The sequence below is a fragment of the Scyliorhinus torazame genome, chromosome 2 (genome assembly GCF_047496885.1).
Source record: "Scyliorhinus torazame isolate Kashiwa2021f chromosome 2, sScyTor2.1, whole genome shotgun sequence".
NCBI lineage: Eukaryota > Metazoa > Chordata > Chondrichthyes > Carcharhiniformes > Scyliorhinidae > Scyliorhinus > Scyliorhinus torazame.
Window position 1 is genome coordinate 61,811,041 of NC_092708.1, and position 20,213 is coordinate 61,831,253.

At 45.3% G+C, this 20,213-nt stretch overlaps 1 protein-coding gene across 1 annotated transcript in view; it reads left to right on the forward strand.

The window, feature by feature from the left end:
• Nucleotides 1-20,213, forward strand: part of LOC140406652 (low-density lipoprotein receptor-related protein 1-like) — a 1,475,832-nt gene that overhangs the window by 259,044 nt on the left and 1,196,575 nt on the right. Inside the window, exon 9 of the mRNA XM_072494659.1 lies at nucleotides 16,578-16,700. Within this exon, the coding sequence (XP_072350760.1) occupies nucleotides 16,578-16,700 (123 nt within the window). The remainder of the gene's footprint in view (nucleotides 1-16,577; nucleotides 16,701-20,213) is intronic.

Below are 20,213 nucleotides of genomic sequence, written 5' to 3' on the forward strand. Positions count from 1 at the left end.
TAAACATTACATTATTTTAAGCCAGTTGCATTTCAGGATTGATGTATTCTGGCGGGCTAAAAACAAATTATTACATGAATCAATAAAATGCCCATAGCAGCAATAAAAGATTTTTAATGCAGCAGATGTTGTCTTTTCTCTTCACTGCCTCTATTTCTACCTTTCATCAGGCTCTTATAGAGAAGCAATGAAGTCTCGAGCGTTATTTTGAAATAAACCTTGGCCCTGAAAAATGTTGCCTCTCTTGTGCACTTGAAGCTATGATTGCGCTCAAGAAGGTTGAGAAAATTTGCACTTTAGGGCAATGAGCCACTTAAGAGTTTGTGAAGCACTGACTGACTGAAAGTTTCCTCAAATAAAAGCAAAATACTGCACATGCTGGAAATCTGAAATAAAAACAGAAAATGCTGATAAACTCTGCAGGTTTGGCAGCATCTGTGGAGAGAGAAAGAGAGTTGACTTTTTGTGCTCGTATGACTCTTCTTCAGATGCTGCCAGACCTGCTGAGTCTACCCAGCATGTTCTGTTTTATGTCGAAAGTTTCCTCATTCATTTGAGCCAATTACACCATCTGCTCATCCAAATCCTACACTGCTAATTGCATACGTATGCACGTCATCAATGCTATGGACAAGGATTTCCTGCTTCAGCACTGCTGCTTTATTCTCAGTAACATGCATCCATATATCACAGGGACAGCTGCTACCCCCGGTTGACCAGGTAGGTATGGGGGGGGCGAGATTCTCCACTCCCGCGCCGGTTGGGAGAATCGCCTGGGCCGCCAAAATTTCCCGGGACACCGGTCCGATGCCCTCCCGCGATTCTCCCAAGCGGCGGGAACGGCCCCGTCGAGTTCCGCGGGCCGCAGGCCGGAGAATCGCCGGAGTCACCCAAAATGACGATTCTCCGGCACTCCCGCAATTCTCAGGCCCGGATAGGCCGAACGGCCAGGCCAAAACGGCGGGTTCCCCCCGGCGCCGTCCACACGTGGTCGCTGCCATCGGGAACAGCGCGGGAACGCTGGGGGGTGGCCTGAGGGGGGATCCTGCACCGGGGGGTACCTCAAATGTGGCATGGCCCGCGATCGATGCCCATCGATCGTCGGGCCGTCCTCTCTGAAGGAGGACCTCTTTCCTTCCACGGCCCCGCAAGATCCGTCCGCCATCTTCTTGCGGGGTGGACTCAGAGAGGACGGCAACCACGCGTGCGCGGGTAGGTGCCGGCCAACCCACGCATGTGTGGGTGACGGCAGTTATGCGGCGCCGGCCACGTCATCTATGCGGCGCCGCCTTTACGTGGCGATAAGGCCTGGCGCGTGTAGATGACGCGGCCCCGATCCTAGCCCATTGTCGGGGCCTGAATCGGTCGGGATCGGGGCTGTTTTGCGCCGTCGTGGACCTCGTCGGCGTTCACAACGGCGTGGCCACTTCGGCGCGGGAGTGGAGAATCTCGCCCGGGAAGTTTGAAAAACATGAGGAGAACTAAACATCAAATGTAGATTTCTGACTTCTCAGAACCTCTCCTCAACCTATTTATCTGTACATTCTGCACACTGAGCCTTGCAGTTTACCTCCCACAGTGTTGGAGTCTCAGCACACCCTTTCATATTTGGATCCCTACTCTTCTAAACCCACACATTCAGAGCAACTGGGTAGGAGCTATGGGGATACCTTTCTCTGCTGTTGGTAACTGAGCTTAATTTCCCCCTCTACCTGTCTCTTTATTCTCTTCTCTTTAAAACTTTTTCAGCCGGGTTTTTGGTCACTTGTTCTAATGTCTCTTGTTTGATTGATGACACCACTCCTAAATTAAAGGCACTACGCAAACAGAAGTAGTTGCCTCCTTATGATGGAGCAGGAGGAAGATCACCAACATTGTTTTATAATTTGCCAACATTTGTTGTCTATCCCTTGTGTACAGTTAAGTCTCAACCACTCCTGTTGGTCTGGTGTCTCACATAGGCCAGAGCAGGTGAGGACAGCAGATTTCATCCCCTGAAGAGCCCTCGTGAACCAGGTCGATTTTTTTGTTGACGATCAGTGATAGTTCCATGCTTACCATTACTGAGGCTAGTTTTTGATTCCATTTTTTAAATCTCTTTGAATCTGTGCCCTTTGCCCATCAGGCGAGGCCTCGGGATTCCTATCTCATTGACATTACCACTATGACACTGCCTCCTGGGAAGTGAAGTTAAGGAAGTCGTTTGACAGAAGCCAGCTGCCCACCAGCCACTATCCACTTACTGTGCATTTGTACGCTGCACAGTTCTTTTGATCTTCTTTCAGATGTGCAGTTCTCAAAGGCTGCTATTACATATCTGTGCTGCCTTCTGTGTGAAAGTCTGTACCCTCGCTCAACTGGCAGAAGTCCTCTGTCATTGGCTGGGAAGTAAGCACAGTCATGTTTCATTTTTCTCTTTGCATCCTTCCAGCATGCCACAAGGGATCTGCGTAACATCGGCCAAGTCTCATTTAACTGATCACAGATGTATTCCTCACTTTATAATTCAGACAGCATAGCAGAGAACCTAGGGAGTTCTACCGAATTCAGGGTGTCACACACACATGGGACTGTGTCACAGTCAGAACAAGATTTTCCATTAGATGAGCAGGAAGCAATGCCATTTATTCAATGTACAGATTTTCTGTGATGCATGACAGAAATCCGATACACTTCATGCAGTCAGATGTCAAGATGCATTTAATCTTGCTTACGGACAAACATGTGAATGGAGACATCCTGGAAGACCAGGCCTAGTCCCTATTGCAATGGTTCACAATTCCACTGTGAGAAAGATGTATAAAATGAGGCTCTTGCTGTAACAAAGCATGTTGTGAAAAGGACTTAAAAGACCCTGGAAAGAACTGGTGGAGTCCTGCAAAACATGCAAAGACTGACAAAGATCCTGAACCCAACACAGATTTACACAACAGGAAAGCCCCAGCACATCAGGTGGATGACTATTTTAACAATGTATCTCCAATATCTTCAGAAGTTATCCAAAATCAGATACTCCAGGCAAGTTTATCCAGTGATTGACTGCAACATCCTTCCTCTTTTGAGGTGTGTGCCCATGTGTTTGTGTCACACAACTGTGAAGGGAGTTGTGTAGGGTCAGCAGTGGACACGTTAAGGTCAATACACTGGCTCTCTAATCTTGTCTACTCACCTCCCCCACCCCCACCCCCCGTAGTGATGTGCATAAGCATTTGTACATGTAAAGATGTTTGACCACCGACCACTAGGTGGCAGACAAGTAATACCATGTGACACTGTAACCTAGGAGGAGTCTGCAGGAGAATTTGTCGTGGATAGTTGCGTTTGTTTCTTCCAGTTTGTTAGTATTAGTTTCCAATACACAGTTTGTTATGCATTAATAAATTTGACGAGTCTAGAACTAGATGTTCTTTGGTACGCCGACTCAGTCATTGTCTCTGTACTGGAACAGAACATGGTGCCAGAGGTGGTGATCAAAAACTGAAGACCAGAAGTGTGAACATTGAAGGACACAATCTTCAAATTCGGAAACGATGCTAAAAAAAAAGTGGTAATCTCTAAAAATGCTAAACCAATAAAAGAAGATGGAAAGTTTGAAAACGCCTGAGTATCGTCGAAAAACCGGTAATGTAGATGGCAATTGCTGCCCACTTAAGCCACAGTTCACGCTGTATGTTGCAGCCTTAGGATTACAAGCGCAGCCAATTGAACAGAAAATAGCATGATTGCTAACTGTTGCAGGCTCCCAGGTAATAGAGATTTACAGCAACTTTATTTTTGACCGGGAGGAAGGTGGTAAAAGCTTTGTTGCCATCATTAAGAAATTTGATGAGCATGGTACTCCGAAAAAGAATGAAACTTTTGAACGGTACATATTTATCATGCGCACACAGAAGACGGGCAACTCCTTTGATAGCTTTCTTACCGATCTCAAGTTATAAGCACAAACTTGTAACTTTGCGACGTTAAAATTCTCGATGATTCGAGATCAGATTGTATTCGGCATAAATAATGAGAAGGTGCATGAATGTCTCTTACGGGAGAATGAGCTTGTGGTATTATCAGGTATTGCAGCACCCGAGAGGCTGAAGTTCCATTGGTCAAACCTGGGGGTTTACCATTGGCTGTATAGTATGTAGCTCCGCCCAGATAGGCGGAGTATAAGAGTCGGTGCCGTCCCAGCAGCCCTCATCCTGAACCTGAGCTGCTGGGGAACAGTTCTAGTCTATTAAAGCCTTCAGTTATGCTTTAACGTCATCTTTGCCAGAATTGATTGTGCATCAGAGCTTCAGTTAGAAAACGCGATTAAGAAGCCTCAGAAGACCAGGGATGTACTTCTGAGGCTGTATAAGGCTCTGGTCAGACCCCATTTGTAGTATTATGAGCAGTTTTGGGTCCCATATCTAAGGAAGGATGTGCTGGCCTTGGAAAGGGTCCAGAGGAGGTTCACAAGAATGATCCCTGGAATGAAGAATTTATCGTATGAGGAACGTTTGAGGACTCTGGGTCTGTACTCGTTGGAGTTTAGAAGGATGAGAGGGGATCTTATTGAAACTTATAGGATACTGCGAGGCCTGGATAGAGTGGACGTGGATAGGATGTTTCCACTTGTAGGAAAAATTAGAACCAGAGGACACCATCTCAGAATAAAGGGACGATCTTTTAAAACAGAGATGAGGAGGAATTTCTTCAGCCAGAGGGTGGTGAATCTGTGGAACTCTTTGCCGCAGAAGGCTGTGGAGGCCAATTCACTGAGTGTCTTCAAGACAGAGATAGATAGGTTCTTGATTAATAAGTGGACCAGGGGTTATGGGGAGAAGGCAGGGGAATGGGGATGAGAAAATATCACCCATGATTGAATGGCGGAGCAGACTCGATGGGCCAAGCGGCCTAATTCTGCTCCTATGTCTTATGGTCTTATTAAGGTTTGCCATGCTAGTGAACTAGCTGCACAACATATAAGCACATTGAATGCATGGAGTTTTCGCGCAAAAATTGGGATCGATGCCGATGCCATTGGTATTGTGATGCATTCGAAAATAAAATGTGGTCTCAGCAACAGCGGCCATTTTAAACGCTTGCCAGACGCAGCCATTACGTGTGAAAGATGTGGAAACAGGCACCTGCTGAGGCAGGGGGGTGGGAACCAGATTAGGAAGTTATAGGTCAGTAAAGAGGCAGCAACTAAAGCCAGTAAGGAACTAGATAATAAACTCCATGTGACTAAGGGGAAGAGTAGACAGGGAAGAGATGATGAATGCAAAGGGACAGGTGGTCTGAGGTGCATTTGTTTTCATGCGAGAAGTGTAGCAGGTAAGGCAGATGAACTTAGGGCTGGGAATATGATGTTATCGGTATTACTGAGACTTGGTTGAGGGAAGGGCAAGACTGGCAACTAAATATCCCAGGGTATAGATGCTTCAGGAGGGATACAGAGGGAGATAAAAGAGGTGGAGGAGTTGCATTACTGGTCAGAGATGACATCACAGCTGTGATTAAGGAGGGCACATAGAACATAGAACAATACAGCGCAGTACAGGCCCTTCGGCCCACGATGTTGCACCGAAACAAAAGCCATCTAACCTACACTATGCCATTATCATCCATATGTTTATCCAATAAACTTTTAATGCCCTCAATGTTGGCGAGTTCACTACTGTAGCAGGTAGGGCATTGCACGGCCTCACTACTCTTTGCGTAAAGAACCTACCTCTGACCTCTGTCCTATATCTATTACCCCTCAGTTTAAAGTTATGTCCCCTCGTGCCAGCCATATCCATCCGCGGGAGAAGGCTCTCACTGTCCACCCTATCCAACCCCCTGATCATTTTGTATGCCTCTATTAAGTCTCCTCTTAACCTTCTTCTCTCCAACGAAAACAACCTCAAGTCCATCAGCCTTTCCTCATAAGATTTTCCCTCCATACCAGGCAACATCCTGGTAAATCTCCTCTGCACCCGCTCCAAAGCCTCCACGTCCTTCCTATAATGCGGTGACAAGAACTGTACGCAATACTCCAAATGCGGCCGTACCAGAGTTCTGTACAGCTGCAACATGACCTCCCGACTCCGGAACTCAATCCCTCTACCAATAAAGGCCAACACTCCATAGGCCTTCTTCACAACCCTATCAACCTGGGTGGCAACTTTCAGGGATCTATGTACATGGACACCTAGATCCCTCTGCTCATCCACACTTTCAAGAACTTTACCATTAGCCAAATATTCCGCATTCCTGTTATTCCTTCCAAAGTGAATCACCTCACACTTCTCTACATTAAACAACATTTGCCATCTCTCAGCCCAGCTCTGCAGCTTATCTATATCCCTCTGTAACCTGCTACATCCTTCCACACTATCGACAACACCACTGACTTTAGTATCGTCTGCAAATATTACTCACCCACCCTTCTGCGCCTTCCTCTAGGTCATTGATAAAAATGACAAATAGCAACGGCCCCAGAACAGATCCTTGTGGTACTCCACTTGTGACTGTACTCCATTCTGAACATTTCCCATCAAACACCACCCTCTGTCTTCTTTCAGCTAGCCAATTTCTGATCCACATCTCTAAATCACCCTCAATCCCCAGCCTCCGTATTTTTTGCAATAGCCTACCGTGGGGAACCTTATCAAACGCTTTGCTGAAATCCATATACACCACATCAACTGCTCTACCCTCGTCTACCTGTTCAGTCACCTTCTCAAAGAACTCAATAAGGTTTGTGAGGCATGACCTACCCTTCACAAAGCCATGCTGACTATCCCTGATCATATTATTCCTATCTAGATGATTATAAATCTTGTCTCTTATAATCCCCTCCAAGACTTTACCCACTACAGACGTGAGGCTCACCGGTCTATAGTTGCCGGGGTTGTCTCTGCTCCCCTTTTTGAACAAAGGGACCACATTTGCTGTCCTCCAGTCCTCTGGCACTATTCCTGTAGCCAATGATGACATAAAAATCAAAGCCAAAGGTCCAGCAATCTCTTCCCTGGCCTCCCAGAGAATCCTAGGATAAATCCCATCAGGTCCCGGGGACTTATCTATTTTCAGCCTGCCCAGAATTGCCAACACCTCTTCCCTACGTACCTCAATGCCATCTATTCTATTAGCCTGGGGCTCAGCATTCTCCTCCACAACATTATCTTTTTCCTGAGTGAATACTGACGAAAAATATTCATTTAGTATCTCGCCTATCTCTTCAGACTCCACACACAATTTCCCATCCCTGTCCTTGACTGGTCCTACTCTTTCCCTAGTCATTCGCTTATTCCTGACATACCTATAGAAAGCTTTTGGGTTTTCCTTGATCCTTCCGGCCAAATACTTCTCATGTCCCCTCCTTGCTCGTCTTAGCCCTCTCTATAGATCCTTCCTCGCTACCTTGTAACTATCCATCGCCCCAACCGAAACTTCACACCTCATCTTCACATAGGCCTCCTTCTTCCTCTTAACAAGAGATTCCACTTCCTTGGTAAACCACGGTTCCCTCGCTCGACGTCTTCCTCCCTGTCTGACCGGTACATACTTATCAAGAACACGCAGTAGCTGATCCTTGAACAAGCCCCACTTATCCAGTGTGCCCAACACTTGCAGCCTACTTCTCCACCTTATCCCCCCCAAGTCACGTCTAATGGCATCATAATTGCCCTTCCCCCAGCTATAACTCTTGCCCTGCGGTGTATACTTATCCCTATCCATCATTAACGTAAATGTCACCGAATTGTGGTCACTGTCCCCAAAGTGCTCTCCTACCTCCAAATCCAACACCTGGCCTGGTTCATTACCCAAAACCAAATCCAACGTGGCCTCGCCTCTTGTTGGCCTGTCAACATATTGTTTCAGGAAACCCTCCTGCACACACTGTACAAAAAACTTAAATTTTTTATAAAAAATAATAATAATATAATAAAATATGGTACTTACCTCAGACCAATGGGTTTTATTATTAGGTTAGAGGAGGAGGGCGGGTGGGAGACACTACACGTGTAGTGTCTCGGGTTTCCTCTCCACCAGAATTTATTGGTGAGGGTCTTCCCAGACGTCCGCGGGTCGACTTCCTGTTCCCGCCTAAAACACTAATTAAAAAAAAAAAAAAATTTTCTCAGCTCCTGCTGAAATTGACTAACCAGCGAGCTCCACTCCCGCCAAAATCGACTGGCCTGCCCCTGCAAAGACAAGTGCTTTTAAAGGACAGACTTACCTCCCAGCAACCACTTCCGCACTGCTCCCGCTGAAACTGACTCACCAGCTGATTCTCCCGCCGAAATCGACTGGCCTGCCCCTGCAAAGACAAGTGCTTTTAAAGGACAGACTTACCTCCCAGCAACCACTTCCGCACTGCTCCCGCTGAAACTGACTCTCCAGCTGATTCTCCCGCCGAAATCGACTGGCCTGCCCCTGCAAAGACAAGTGCTTTTAAAGGACAGACTTACCTCCCAGCAACCACTTCCGCACTGCTCCCGCTGAAACTGACTCACCAGCTGTTCTCACGCCGAAATCGGCACGATGGAGGATTCGAGCACTAAGGCACTATGGGTAGAGCTAAGAAATAGGAAGGGTGCAGTATCATTGTTGGGGCTTTACTACAAGCCTCCCAAAAGTGAGCGTGAAGTAGAGGTACAAATATGTAGACAGATTATAGAAAAATGTAGGGGCAATAGTGTGGTCATGGGAGATTTTAACTTCACCAACATTGAATTGGACTCATGTATAACAAAATTCGTCAGGAGTTAGGGAATGTGAATTGGAAGCAGCTGTTTAAGGGTAAATCCACATTTGAAATGTGGAAGTCTTTTAAGGAAAGATTGATTAGAGTGCAGGACAGACATGTCCCTGTGAAAATAAGGGATAGAAATGGCAAGATTAGGGAACCATGGATGACGGGTGGAATTCTGAGACTAGCTAAGATGAAAAAGGAAGCATACATAAGATCTAGGCGACTTAAAACTGATGAAGCTTTGGAGGAATGTCGGGAAAGTAGGACAAATCTCAAACGCGCAATAAAGAGGGCTAAAAGGGGTCATGAAATATCTTTGGCTAACAGGGTTAAGGAAAATCCCAAAGCCTTTTATTCGTATATAAGGAGCAAGAGGGTAACTAGGGAAAGGATTGGCCCACTCAAAGACAAAAGAGGGAATTTATGCCTGGAGTCAGAGGAAATGGGTGAGATTCTTAATGAGTATTTTGCTTCGGTATTCACCAAGGAGAGGGACATGACGGATGTTGAGGCTAGGGATGGATGTTTAAATACTCTCGGTCAAGTCGGCATAAGGAAGGGGGAAGTTTTGGGTATTCTAAAAGGCATTAAGGTGGACAAGTCCCCAGGTCCGGATGGGATATATCCCAGGTTACTGAGGGAAGCGAGGGACAAAATAGTTGATGCCTCAACAGATATCTTTGCAGCATCCTTGAGCACGAGTGAGGTCCCGGAGGACTGGAGAATTTCTAATGTTGTCCCTTTGTTTAAGAAGGATAGGAGGGATAATCCAGGGAATTATAGACCTGTGAGCTTGATGTCAGTGGTAGGCAAACTGTTTGAGAAGATACTGAGGGATAGGATCTATTCACATTTGGAAGTAAATAGACTTATCAGTGATAGGCAGCATGGTTTTGTGCAGGGAAGGTCATGCCTTACAAACCTAATAGAATTCTTTGAGGAAGTGACAACGTTAATTGATGAGGGAAGGGCTGTAGTTGTCATATACATGGACTTCAGTAAGGCGTTTGAAAAAAGCTTCCCATGGCATGTTGATGGAAAAAGTGAAGTTGTATGGGGTTCAGTGTGTACTAGCTAGATGGATAAAGAACTGGCTGGGCAACAGGAGACAGAGAGTTGTGGTGGAAGGGAGTGTCTCAAAATGAAGAAAGGTGACTAGTGGTGTTCCACAGGGATCCGTGCCCGGGCCACTGTTGTTTGTGATATACATAAATGATCTGGACGAAGGTGTAGGTGGTCTGATTAGCAAGTTTGCAGATGATACTAAGATTGGTGGAGTTACAGATAGCAAGGAGGACTGTCAGAGAATACAGCAAAATATAGATAGATTGGAGGGTTGGGCAGAGAAATGGCAGATGGAGTTCAATCCAGGCAAATGCAAGGTGATGCATTTTGGAAGATCTAATTCAAGAGCGGACTATACGGTCAATGGAAGATTCCTGGGGAAAATTGATGTACAGAGAGATCTGTAAGTTCAGGTCCATTGTACCCTGAAGGTGGCAACGCAGGTCGATAGAGTGGTCAAGAAGGCATACAGCATGCTTGCCTTCATTGGACGGGGTAGTGAGTACAAGGGTCTGCAGGTCACGTTATAGTTGTATAGGACTTTGGTTAGGCCACATTTTGAATACTGCATGTAGTTCTGGTCGCCACATTACCAGAAGGATGTGGATGCGTTAGAGAGGGTGCAGAGGAGGTTCACCAGGATGTTACCTGGTATGGAGGGTGCTAGCTATGAAGATAGGTTGAGTAGATTAGGATTGTTTTCATTGGAAAAACGGAGTTTGAGGGGGGACCTGATTGAGGTCTACAAAATAATCAGAGGTATGGACAGGGTGGATAGCAACAAGCTTTTTCGAAGAATGGGGGTGTCAATTACAAGGGGTCACGATTTCAAAGTGAGCGGGGGAAAGTTTAAGGGAGATGTGCGTGGAAAGTTTTTTGCGCAGAGGGTGGTGGGTGCCTGGAATGCTTTGCCAGCGGAGGTGGTAGAGGCGGGCACGATAGCATTATTCAAGATGCAACTAGACAGATATATGAACGGGCGGGAAACAGAGGGAAATAGATCCTTGGAAAATAGGCAACAGGTTTAGATAAAGGATCTGGATCGGCGCAGGCTGGGAGGACCGAAGGGCCTGTTCCTGTGCTGTAATTTTCTTTGTTCTTTGTTGTTCTATAGAAAAATGTGCACAAGTGCAAAGGTGAAAATCATTTGCCAAACAATGTTTTACAAACAAGTTAATCTAGACAAGTCCATCAATACTATTGATGATATTAACTTAGAAAGCGCATTTTTTAATGACATAGTCTCGAATGAAGGCAGGGCCAATGAAGCCAGAGTAAAACATTGCCTACAGAAACAAATAGTTATAAAAATGATATTTCAATAGTAACAAAAGACAACTGGACAGTTTCTTTGTGAATAAATAAATCAGTCATCAATGTTGAATTAGACACATGAGCATCAGCGAACCTCATAAGCATGAGTGATATTGAAGCTATGAAAGTAAAACTGAGAATATTAAACAAACCAGTCTTCTTGAAGGACTATAATGGTCAGAAAATCGACACGTTGGGGATGTGTGAACTCAATGAAAAAGATAAAGTTCCCAATGTCAAATTCTCCATAGTAGCTAAAGAACGCGAGTCATTACTAGGTGTTGAAGCGTGTGAAGTAGTGGAACTGGTAAAAAGAGTGTATATCACTGACTGCACTGAGTACACACAGTGGATGGGTGGAGTCCAGCAGGCTTTTCCAGAATTTTTCCAGGGTTTTGGTGTTTTACCTTTCACTACGAGAGTCAACTAAAAAATGATGCTCAACCATTGATACATGCTCCAAGAAACTTTTCAGCACCATTACATGACTGTCTAAAAGCTGAATTAGACAGAATGACACACCTTGCTGTTATCAAAATGATCGAAGAGCCGACAGATTGGGTCAATTCGATGGTGTGTGTAAAAAAACAAAATAATGATTTTAGACTATGCATGAGTCTTAAAAATTTAAACGCAAATATCAAAAGGGTACACCATCTGATAACTAAGCGAGAGGAGATCACAAGTGAGACGTCTAGTGCAACATATTTCAGCAAACTTGATGCTTCGCAAAGATTCTGCCAGCTTAAGCTCGATGAAGAAAGTACCAAATATTGTTCATTCAATACTCCGTTTAGTAGATATTTCTTTCTTCATATGCCCTTTGGCATAATCCCAGTGTCAGAAATCTTCCACAGAGCGATGGAACACATTGTAGAAGGCATTCATGGTGTTCAAGTATATAATTGTACATGTAAATATGTTTGACCTCCAACCACTAGATGGCAAGCAGGTGACACTGTGACCTAGAGGGAGTCTGTCCGAGAATGTGTCGTGCATAGTTGTGTTTGTGTTTGTTCCAGTTTGTTAGTATTAATTTCCAACCCACAGTTTGTTATACATTAACAAATTTGGCTAGTCTAGAACTCGATGTTCTTTGGTATGCCGACTCAGTGATCGTCTCTGTACTAGAACATAACACCCCCCTCACCAGAACATCCACATTTTTACCATTGGGAAGAACTGGGCTAATGGCTACCTGCTCTTCTTTCTCATTTTCCATTTGAGGAACCATGGTATGGATGGAACTACTGGTAGGAATGACAAAAAGTGACGTGATCACTTTGAAATGAAGAAGAGATGGAAAATGAACTTAAGCTTCTGTGCAGTTGTGCTCAAGACAAGCCAAATTAAGATCAGAGGTATTGAGGTTAGTCTTAGTAAGACAAGTAAGGCAAGTTATACCCTTATCCCAGCCTGAAGAATGGAGTCTGTAACACAGATTGAAAATGCTATTCCATTAATCCTCATCCATTCCCTAGAGGCTGAGCTGCTCATTTGCTCCTAGACATAACATCGACCAGGATTTGCACCAGGCGATTTGCAAATACCTTTGCGTGCAACTTTATCTAAAGTTGAGTGACAGGCATTTCTTTTTAAAAGTTGACGCAGTAGCAGCACACCTAATATCGAGAAAATCTAGGCCCAGTGTCATTAAATGAGATAAGTTCGCTAATATGCAAGTGAGGCTGAATACTGAACCAGTTAAATCAATCACTTGTCTTTGCAAATCATTTGCTTATCATGTTTTTTTTCTTTGCCATACCACTTGTAATTTTCCGTGTATAGTTCTAACTCTTTATTCAGTTGAAATTCCTGTGACATATCATAAAGCTGTGAAAACAAAGAAGGAATTCAGACTTCCCCATAAATTTGGTTAATTGCCCTGCATGCATAACAAAAGTTACAACAAATATGCGCATCTTTGCTGAATGTATTTGGATAAATGATACCAATTACCTATAGTTCACATGCCTTGTTTGCAGTAATGATGTGTTTATGGTCCAAAACACCATATTTATCCTTGAATTAACCATACAATTATTCACCCACAAAATGTCAGCACTCAGCAGTTGATGCATATTTATTAGTGCAAATGACACATGAAAGGTTATCAGAAAAAGTGTTTTTGTTTGGATGATTGCCGTGGAAATGATAATGTTGTATTCTAACCTTTAGGAATTACAAATAAGAACAGGAATGTATTATATTTATGTTTCTCAGTTATACTGCACAGGCAAGCAAAAGAGGCGATCACTGTTTAATATATTAGAAATTTATATTGTACTTAAATACAGGACAATCATTTTCCAAGTCCTTCACAAGCCTGTCTCATTCCTTCCAATTCCCAGTGACTATTTTCCCCTCATCTTATATTTTTCCTTTCAGCTTCAAAAAAAAATGTTTTCATAATTCTCCTATCATCTAACCATGTAATCTTCCATTCCTTGAGGGGTAAATTTCAATTTCTTCACGATTTATCTTCGTAGAAATTTTCCTTTATGTCTTGGCTAGTTTTGCCATTTTTCTGCTATAGATTTTCTCTTTCCTTATGAACAGAAACAAATAGAGGAGAGCAAGCCTTGTCACCGGGATGTATTTGCTATTCAAGTGCAGTTTATTTAAGTATATGTTGACTGAAACCATTGCTGACAATCTTTGTCTGGCTGTATTGTTTCTAAGAGTACAATTTATAATCTGAGTTTGGAGCTACAGAGCAATTTTCATATTTTCTGTTGAAGTGACTGAATTCAGTGAAGATAAAATGGGTTCTACAATAAGTCCATCAGCCAGGAACTTTCCTCCTTCATAAAATTGTTCAGTAATTTTAGACAACCTTACATAATTAGCATTTTGGCTAAATGGGGCACATAGGATCATCTGAAGGTTCAAGGTTTAGAATCACATGATGCACTGAGTGCTATTATGACATGAAAGGAAGCTATAACATATATGTGCACACAGATGTAAAAAGGTCTTTGATAATTAACACAATGTGACTCAAGCATCAGGTGACTGTCTGTGTTGAGTTTGCACTTTCTCACCGTGTCTGCGTGGGTTTCCTCTGGGTGCTCCGGTTTCCTCTCACAGTCTAAAGATGTGCAGGTTAGGTAAATTGGCCATTCTAAATTGCCCCTTAGTGTGCAAAAGGTTAGGTAGGGTTACGGGGTAGGAGGGAGGCATGGGCTTAAATAGGGTGCTCTTTCCAAGGGACAGAGCAGACTTGATGGGCCGAATGGCCTCCTTCTGCACTGTAGGGATTCTGTGATTCTATGTTCGGATATTCCTGAGTGGTCTGTGCACAAAACATGCCTCGCCCGGTGTCTGCTGACTTTCCAGCCGTGGAAGAGGCCAGCTGCAGATAAATTGTAATTAGTTTTGTGGCTTATGAGATGAAAAAGCTCCTATAACTCCAGAAAAACAATCAGGTTACTTCCATACCAGCCAGCCCTCAATGCCACTCAGATGGCACAATCTCTAGATCTTCCTTCTTCATATTCTGAGGCCAACCAGATCACCTAATATTGTGGAAGTTTGGAACCAATGGGCTTGCCGAGGCTGCTCCTTTTCCCCAGCCCTAACCCACTGTCAAAAATATTGGATAACTCGCAGGAGTGTTCTGCTCACTAACCATAATAATAATAATCGCTTCCTGTCACAAGTAGGCTTCAATGAAGTTACTGTGAAAAGCCCCTGGTCGCCAATTGCGTCGCCTGTTCAGGGAGGCCAGTATGGGAATTGAACCCGAGCTGCTGGCCTTGTTCTGCATTACAAGACAGCTGTTTAGCCCACTGTGCTACACCATTCAGTGTGGAACAGGAATCTTTGCCAGAATACTTCTAAATTGCTTAATGCAACATCTGCACCAGGGTCTGTTGCCGGAGAGTTAGTCTGGATTCAGAAACCACTGATATGGGGCTGGATTTTCTGGGCGGGAATCTCCGAGCCCCCGCCGGGTTGGAGAATCGCCGGGGGCGGCGTGAATCCCGCCCCCGCCGGCCACCGAATTCTCCGGCACCGGAGATTCGGCGTGGGCGGGAATCGCGCCACGCCGGTCGGCGGGCCCTCCCCGGCGATTCTCCTGCCCGGAATGGGCCGAAGTCCTGCTGGTTCTATGCCAGTCCCGCCGGCGTTAATTGGACTTGGTCCCTTACGGGCGGGACCTGGCGACGCGGGCAGGCTCCAGGGTCCTGGGTGGGGGGCGGGGCGATCTGGCCCCAAGGGGTGCCCCCAAAGTAGCCTGGCCCACGATCGGGGCGCACCAATCCACGGGGGGGCCTGTGCCGTGGGGGGCACCCTTTTCCTACGCGCCGGCCATGTCAGCCCCTGCCATGGCCGACGCGTAGGTGACCCCCCCCCCGTGCATGCACGGGGATGACATCAGCAGCTGCTGACGCCCCTGCGCATGCACGGACCCGCGCCGGCCGGTGGAGTCCCTTCGTCCTCGGCTGGTGTGGCGCCAAAGGCCTTCCACGTCAGCCGGCGGGGTACGAACCACTCCGGGGCGGGCCTAGCCCCTAAAGGTGCGGAGGATTCCGCACCTTTAGAGCGGCCCGAAACCGGAGTGGTTCACGCCACTCCGTCCAGCCGGGATCCCCCGCCCCGCCGGGTACGGGAGAATCCCGCCCTCTGTTTGTGAGACTCAGTGTTGACACCGGGATTGAATCATGAGTGTCCTATGTGGACAGTAATGCCAGTCCCGGAGGGATTCAGGTCCCATTAATGGGCTTGCACGGTGCCACAAAGAACTTGCGCAATTCCAAAGGATGCTGACCCTGATCCCAGATCATTTTTCTACGACAAACAACAGAGGTCCTAGCTGATCCCTGCAGAACACCAGCAGCTACAGATCTCCATTCTAAAAAACACCCTTCTACCCCTACTCTCTGTCTTATATAACCAATATGGTTAAATAAATAGGATAAAGTTTACTATTTTAAATGTATACAAAAACAATATTTATGAGCAAACAAAACCTATTCTATAAAAAAGGCAAAATATTGGAAATGCTGAAAGTCTGAAAGAAAAACATAAAATGCTGCACAAACCCAACAGATCTAGCACTACCTTCTCAAGGGCATTTAGGGCTGGACAATAAAAGCTGTCCCAGCCAGCGACACCTACATACCATGGGTGGGATTCTCCACCCCGCCGCGCCACATTTCTGCCCCGACCGGCCGGCGGGATTCTCCGCTACGCCAGCTGGTCAATGGGGTTTCCCATTGTGGGGCAGCCCCACGCCATCGGGAAAGCCCCGGGCGCCGGCAAAACGGAGAATCACGCCGGCGGAGAATCACGTCCCATGTTTTTAAAAGGTTGCAGGTGAATTGGTGGTAGTTTACTCCAGAGGAGGAAAGAGAAGGAAATAGGATTGGGGTTGTGGAAGGAGATTATGGACGGAGAGTTAATTAACTGCAGAGAAAAGAGGCTGGACAAAGACTGTTTGTATTCATCATACTTTTCTCACTCTCCTTTTCAGGTGAGAATTCAACACGTGGTAACAATGGCGGATGCAATAGCCTCTGTTTGATAATTCCCGGTGGCAGAGTTTGTGCTTGTGCTGATGGTCAATATTTGGATGAGGACAATGTTACCTGCAAATGTAAGTCCAGCATTTTGCGTCTATTCCCTTTTCATTTGATATAGTTGTTTATTTCTAATGTCCCTATCCTATTGTGATGACACTTGACCTGAAAACAATATGGAAAATGTTAAATTTGTTTGAAATGTCTATGGAATCTGTAATTGGTTTTAAGAGTGTTTGAAAATGAGTTTTAAGAATTTACATCAATGATAAGGGATCAATTGTAAGTTTCTTGGAAAATAAGGAATACCCATCCTGTGACCTGGCTACCCGCAACGTTTTTCCTGTGGTACCATTTCCAAGTCAAGATGCAGAAGGGTAGAACAGAGAAGGCACATTTATAAGTAACTTGGCATTTAATATAATTAAAAAGGACTGAAAGCTGAAGATAGGGTTAGAGCAGAAATTATGAATGGGACAATTCTAAGGTTATGCTAGGGAAGCACGGTGGCAGAAGTGGTTAACACGGTTGCCTCACGGCGCTGAGGTCCCAGGTTCGGTCCCGGCTCTGGGTCACTGTCCGTGTGGAGTTTGCACATTCTCTCCGTGTTTGCGTGGGTTTCACCCCCACAACCCAAAATATGTGCAAGGTAGGTGGATTGGCCACGCTAAATTGCCCCTTAATTGGAAAAAATGAATTGGATACTCTAAATTATTTTTTTTAATTCTAAGGTTATGCTTCAGTTTTGCCAGAGCTGACCAGACCATTTAACAAAGTTTATTAAAGGAGAAGGTAAAGAAGTCGCTGGGGAACCTGAGTATATTGAGCCTAGCTAAGGCGATTCTGCAGGAGTTTGCTGTTTGGACGCCAGCTGTCTCCAGCTGGGGTGGAGCTACTATTGCAGGTGCCTCGAGGACCAAATCCTTTGAGGGAGAAAAGGGAGAAATCCTACTTTCTGGAAACTGAGTTGGGAGATTGCACGTTTTGCCAGGGAGTGATACAAATACTTGTCATCCCGTGGGATCGATTATGTTCTATCTGTTATTCCATGTATAATTTATAGTTCATGCCAACTGCAATCTCCCTGTTAATTCATTTTATGTGGATTCTGATTTGTAGCTACAAAAAGTTGAATCCTGTTGGTAATTTCTTCATTTGGGAATCATTCAATAAATTTAGGGAGAGAAAAGTGCTAACGTTTCGAGTCCAGATGACCCTTTGTCAAAGTTTTGACAAAGGGTCATCTGGACTCGAAACATTAGCTCTTTTCTCTCCCTACAGATGCTGCCAGACCTGCTGAGGTTTTCCACCATTTTCTCTTTGGTCTCAGATTCCAGCATCCGCAGTGATTTGCTTTTATTCACTAAATGTATTTATTATGGTTTATGGTTCGCTCAACGGGATCATAACACCATTTTAGTACATTTTCCCTCTCATTTGATTATCAAACTGCCTTTCACAAAGAGGCAGTTTAGACCAGGATATCAACCCATACTCCAGGTACAAAAGCAAAATGTTGTGGATGCTGGAAACCTGAAAGATGATTTAACAGAAGATCATTGAGCTAAAACATGGACTCTACTTCTTTCTTCACAGATGCCAGCTGACCTGCTGAGCATTTCCAATATTTACCGTTTTTATTCTATAACCCTATTTATTAAACAAAAAATATTGTCGTACACTTTTCTGCAGTTACAGGTTTGAAGTAGATTGGTCACAGGCAATTTTTGCAGTTGTGATATATGGGTTGCACGGTAGCACAGTGGTTAGCACTGTTGCTTCACAGCGCCAGGGCCCAGGATCAATTCCCGGCTTGGGTCACTGTCTGTGCGGAGCCTGCACATTCTCCCCGTGTCTGCGTGAGTTTCCTCTGGGTGCTCCGGTTTCTTCCACAAGTCCCGAAAGACGTGCTGTTTGGCAATTTAAACATTCTGAATTCTCCCTCTGTGGACCCGAACAGGCGCCGGAATGTGGCGACTTGGGGCTTTTCACAGTAACTTCATTGAAGTGTTAATGTAAGCCTAATTGTGACAAAACTGATTATTATTATTCATGTTTGGCTGTAGGGTAAAGAACAAAGTGTGATTGTCCACTCTCCTCCCTGAACTGGAGTTTCTTACCATCAGGGCTCCCACAGAAATTATTTGTTCTCACTGCTGCTAGCCTGGTGTTACAAATCGTAAAATAGAATGGCAATGGACTTGCCTGCGACGTCACTCTCAGTGATGTCCCACCTAGCTGCCTGCATCAGTCCTAAAAGAATAGCCTTTTCAGCATCTCCTGCTCACCACCCCATCCCTGACTTCTTGCTGCCTATTTGTTGTCACCGCTACCCCTCCCCCCCATCCATCCCAACCCCTTGTTGTCTCCTGCTCACCATCCACTTGCTGCCTCCCACTCACTGTTCCGCTCCCGAGCCCCCCCACTGCCTCTCTCACGATCTGCAAACCGGCAAGAGGGGTTGGGAGCATGATGAGAAAGGGGGTGGCAAGGCAGCAAGGGAGTGGCAGCGGATCAGGAGCAGGATGGCGAGGGTTTGCAAATGGAGAGGAGGAAGCGTCAATCAACAATGTGCCCACAACAATGATGCCAGCAGTGGGGGGAACAGAGCATTCGCTGGTGAACAGAATGATTGACAAGTTTCTTTCCTCTTTGGTATTAGGCATTATAGTGTTTGAGATGGGTTATTAAATTAACCATATTTACCTCATAAACCAGGAAGGAGTGAGTTCACAGAATCTGCCACCAATGCAAATAAAAACATTTTACAGGAATGTCCTCTTAACTGACCAATGATATTGTAGCAGATCAAATATTTCGACTATCAACTGGGAATCAGTTTTATCAAGAAATAAAATTGGCAAAAGCAACTGTCAAATAAAGTAGGATGACAGACTCAGTTTACAAAATCTGCTTCAAAATATTGACCCAGGTCTTTCACTCCGAGGCAGAGTGGTCACCCCCACCATTGACTGTAATTTATAGTGGCTGAGTACCATTTGACATTGGAAATATTGCACCTTCCAGTCCTGGCTACAGATTGAATCCAGTGACAGACACACTCAGCCAAGTGATAAGTGAGACTGCACCCACCTTTTCATCACAGACTGAAGACACACCATTTAACGATTGTCCTCAGTTCTTTGAATTGAAGAGTTTTCAAATGGGCCTGTCAACCTCCAAAACTACACAGCATGACCTTCTGACAATGTGCCCCACTGACATGTGCTCACACCCTCCCCCTGACTTTGTTCAACACCCCCCAACCCACCCACCATCTCCCAACATTTTCAACCACCCCCCACAATGTCCTAATATTCTTCACCCTACTCCATCACTCCACTGATGATGTTCACTTTCCCACCGGCTCATCCATCCACCCTCACCTTAAACAACGCTCATTTCCCCCTCCCTGAAAACTCTCCCTCCCTGACAACGATGCTACTTTCCACTTTCTCAGGGTGGGGAGGAACATTTTCGAGACGGGGGATGAGGAGTGATCATTGTCAGGAGGGAAGGGTTGTACTTTTTCGGGGGTGAGGGAGGGGGGGGGGGTTGGAAACATTGTTGGGTGGGGGTTTGAACACTGT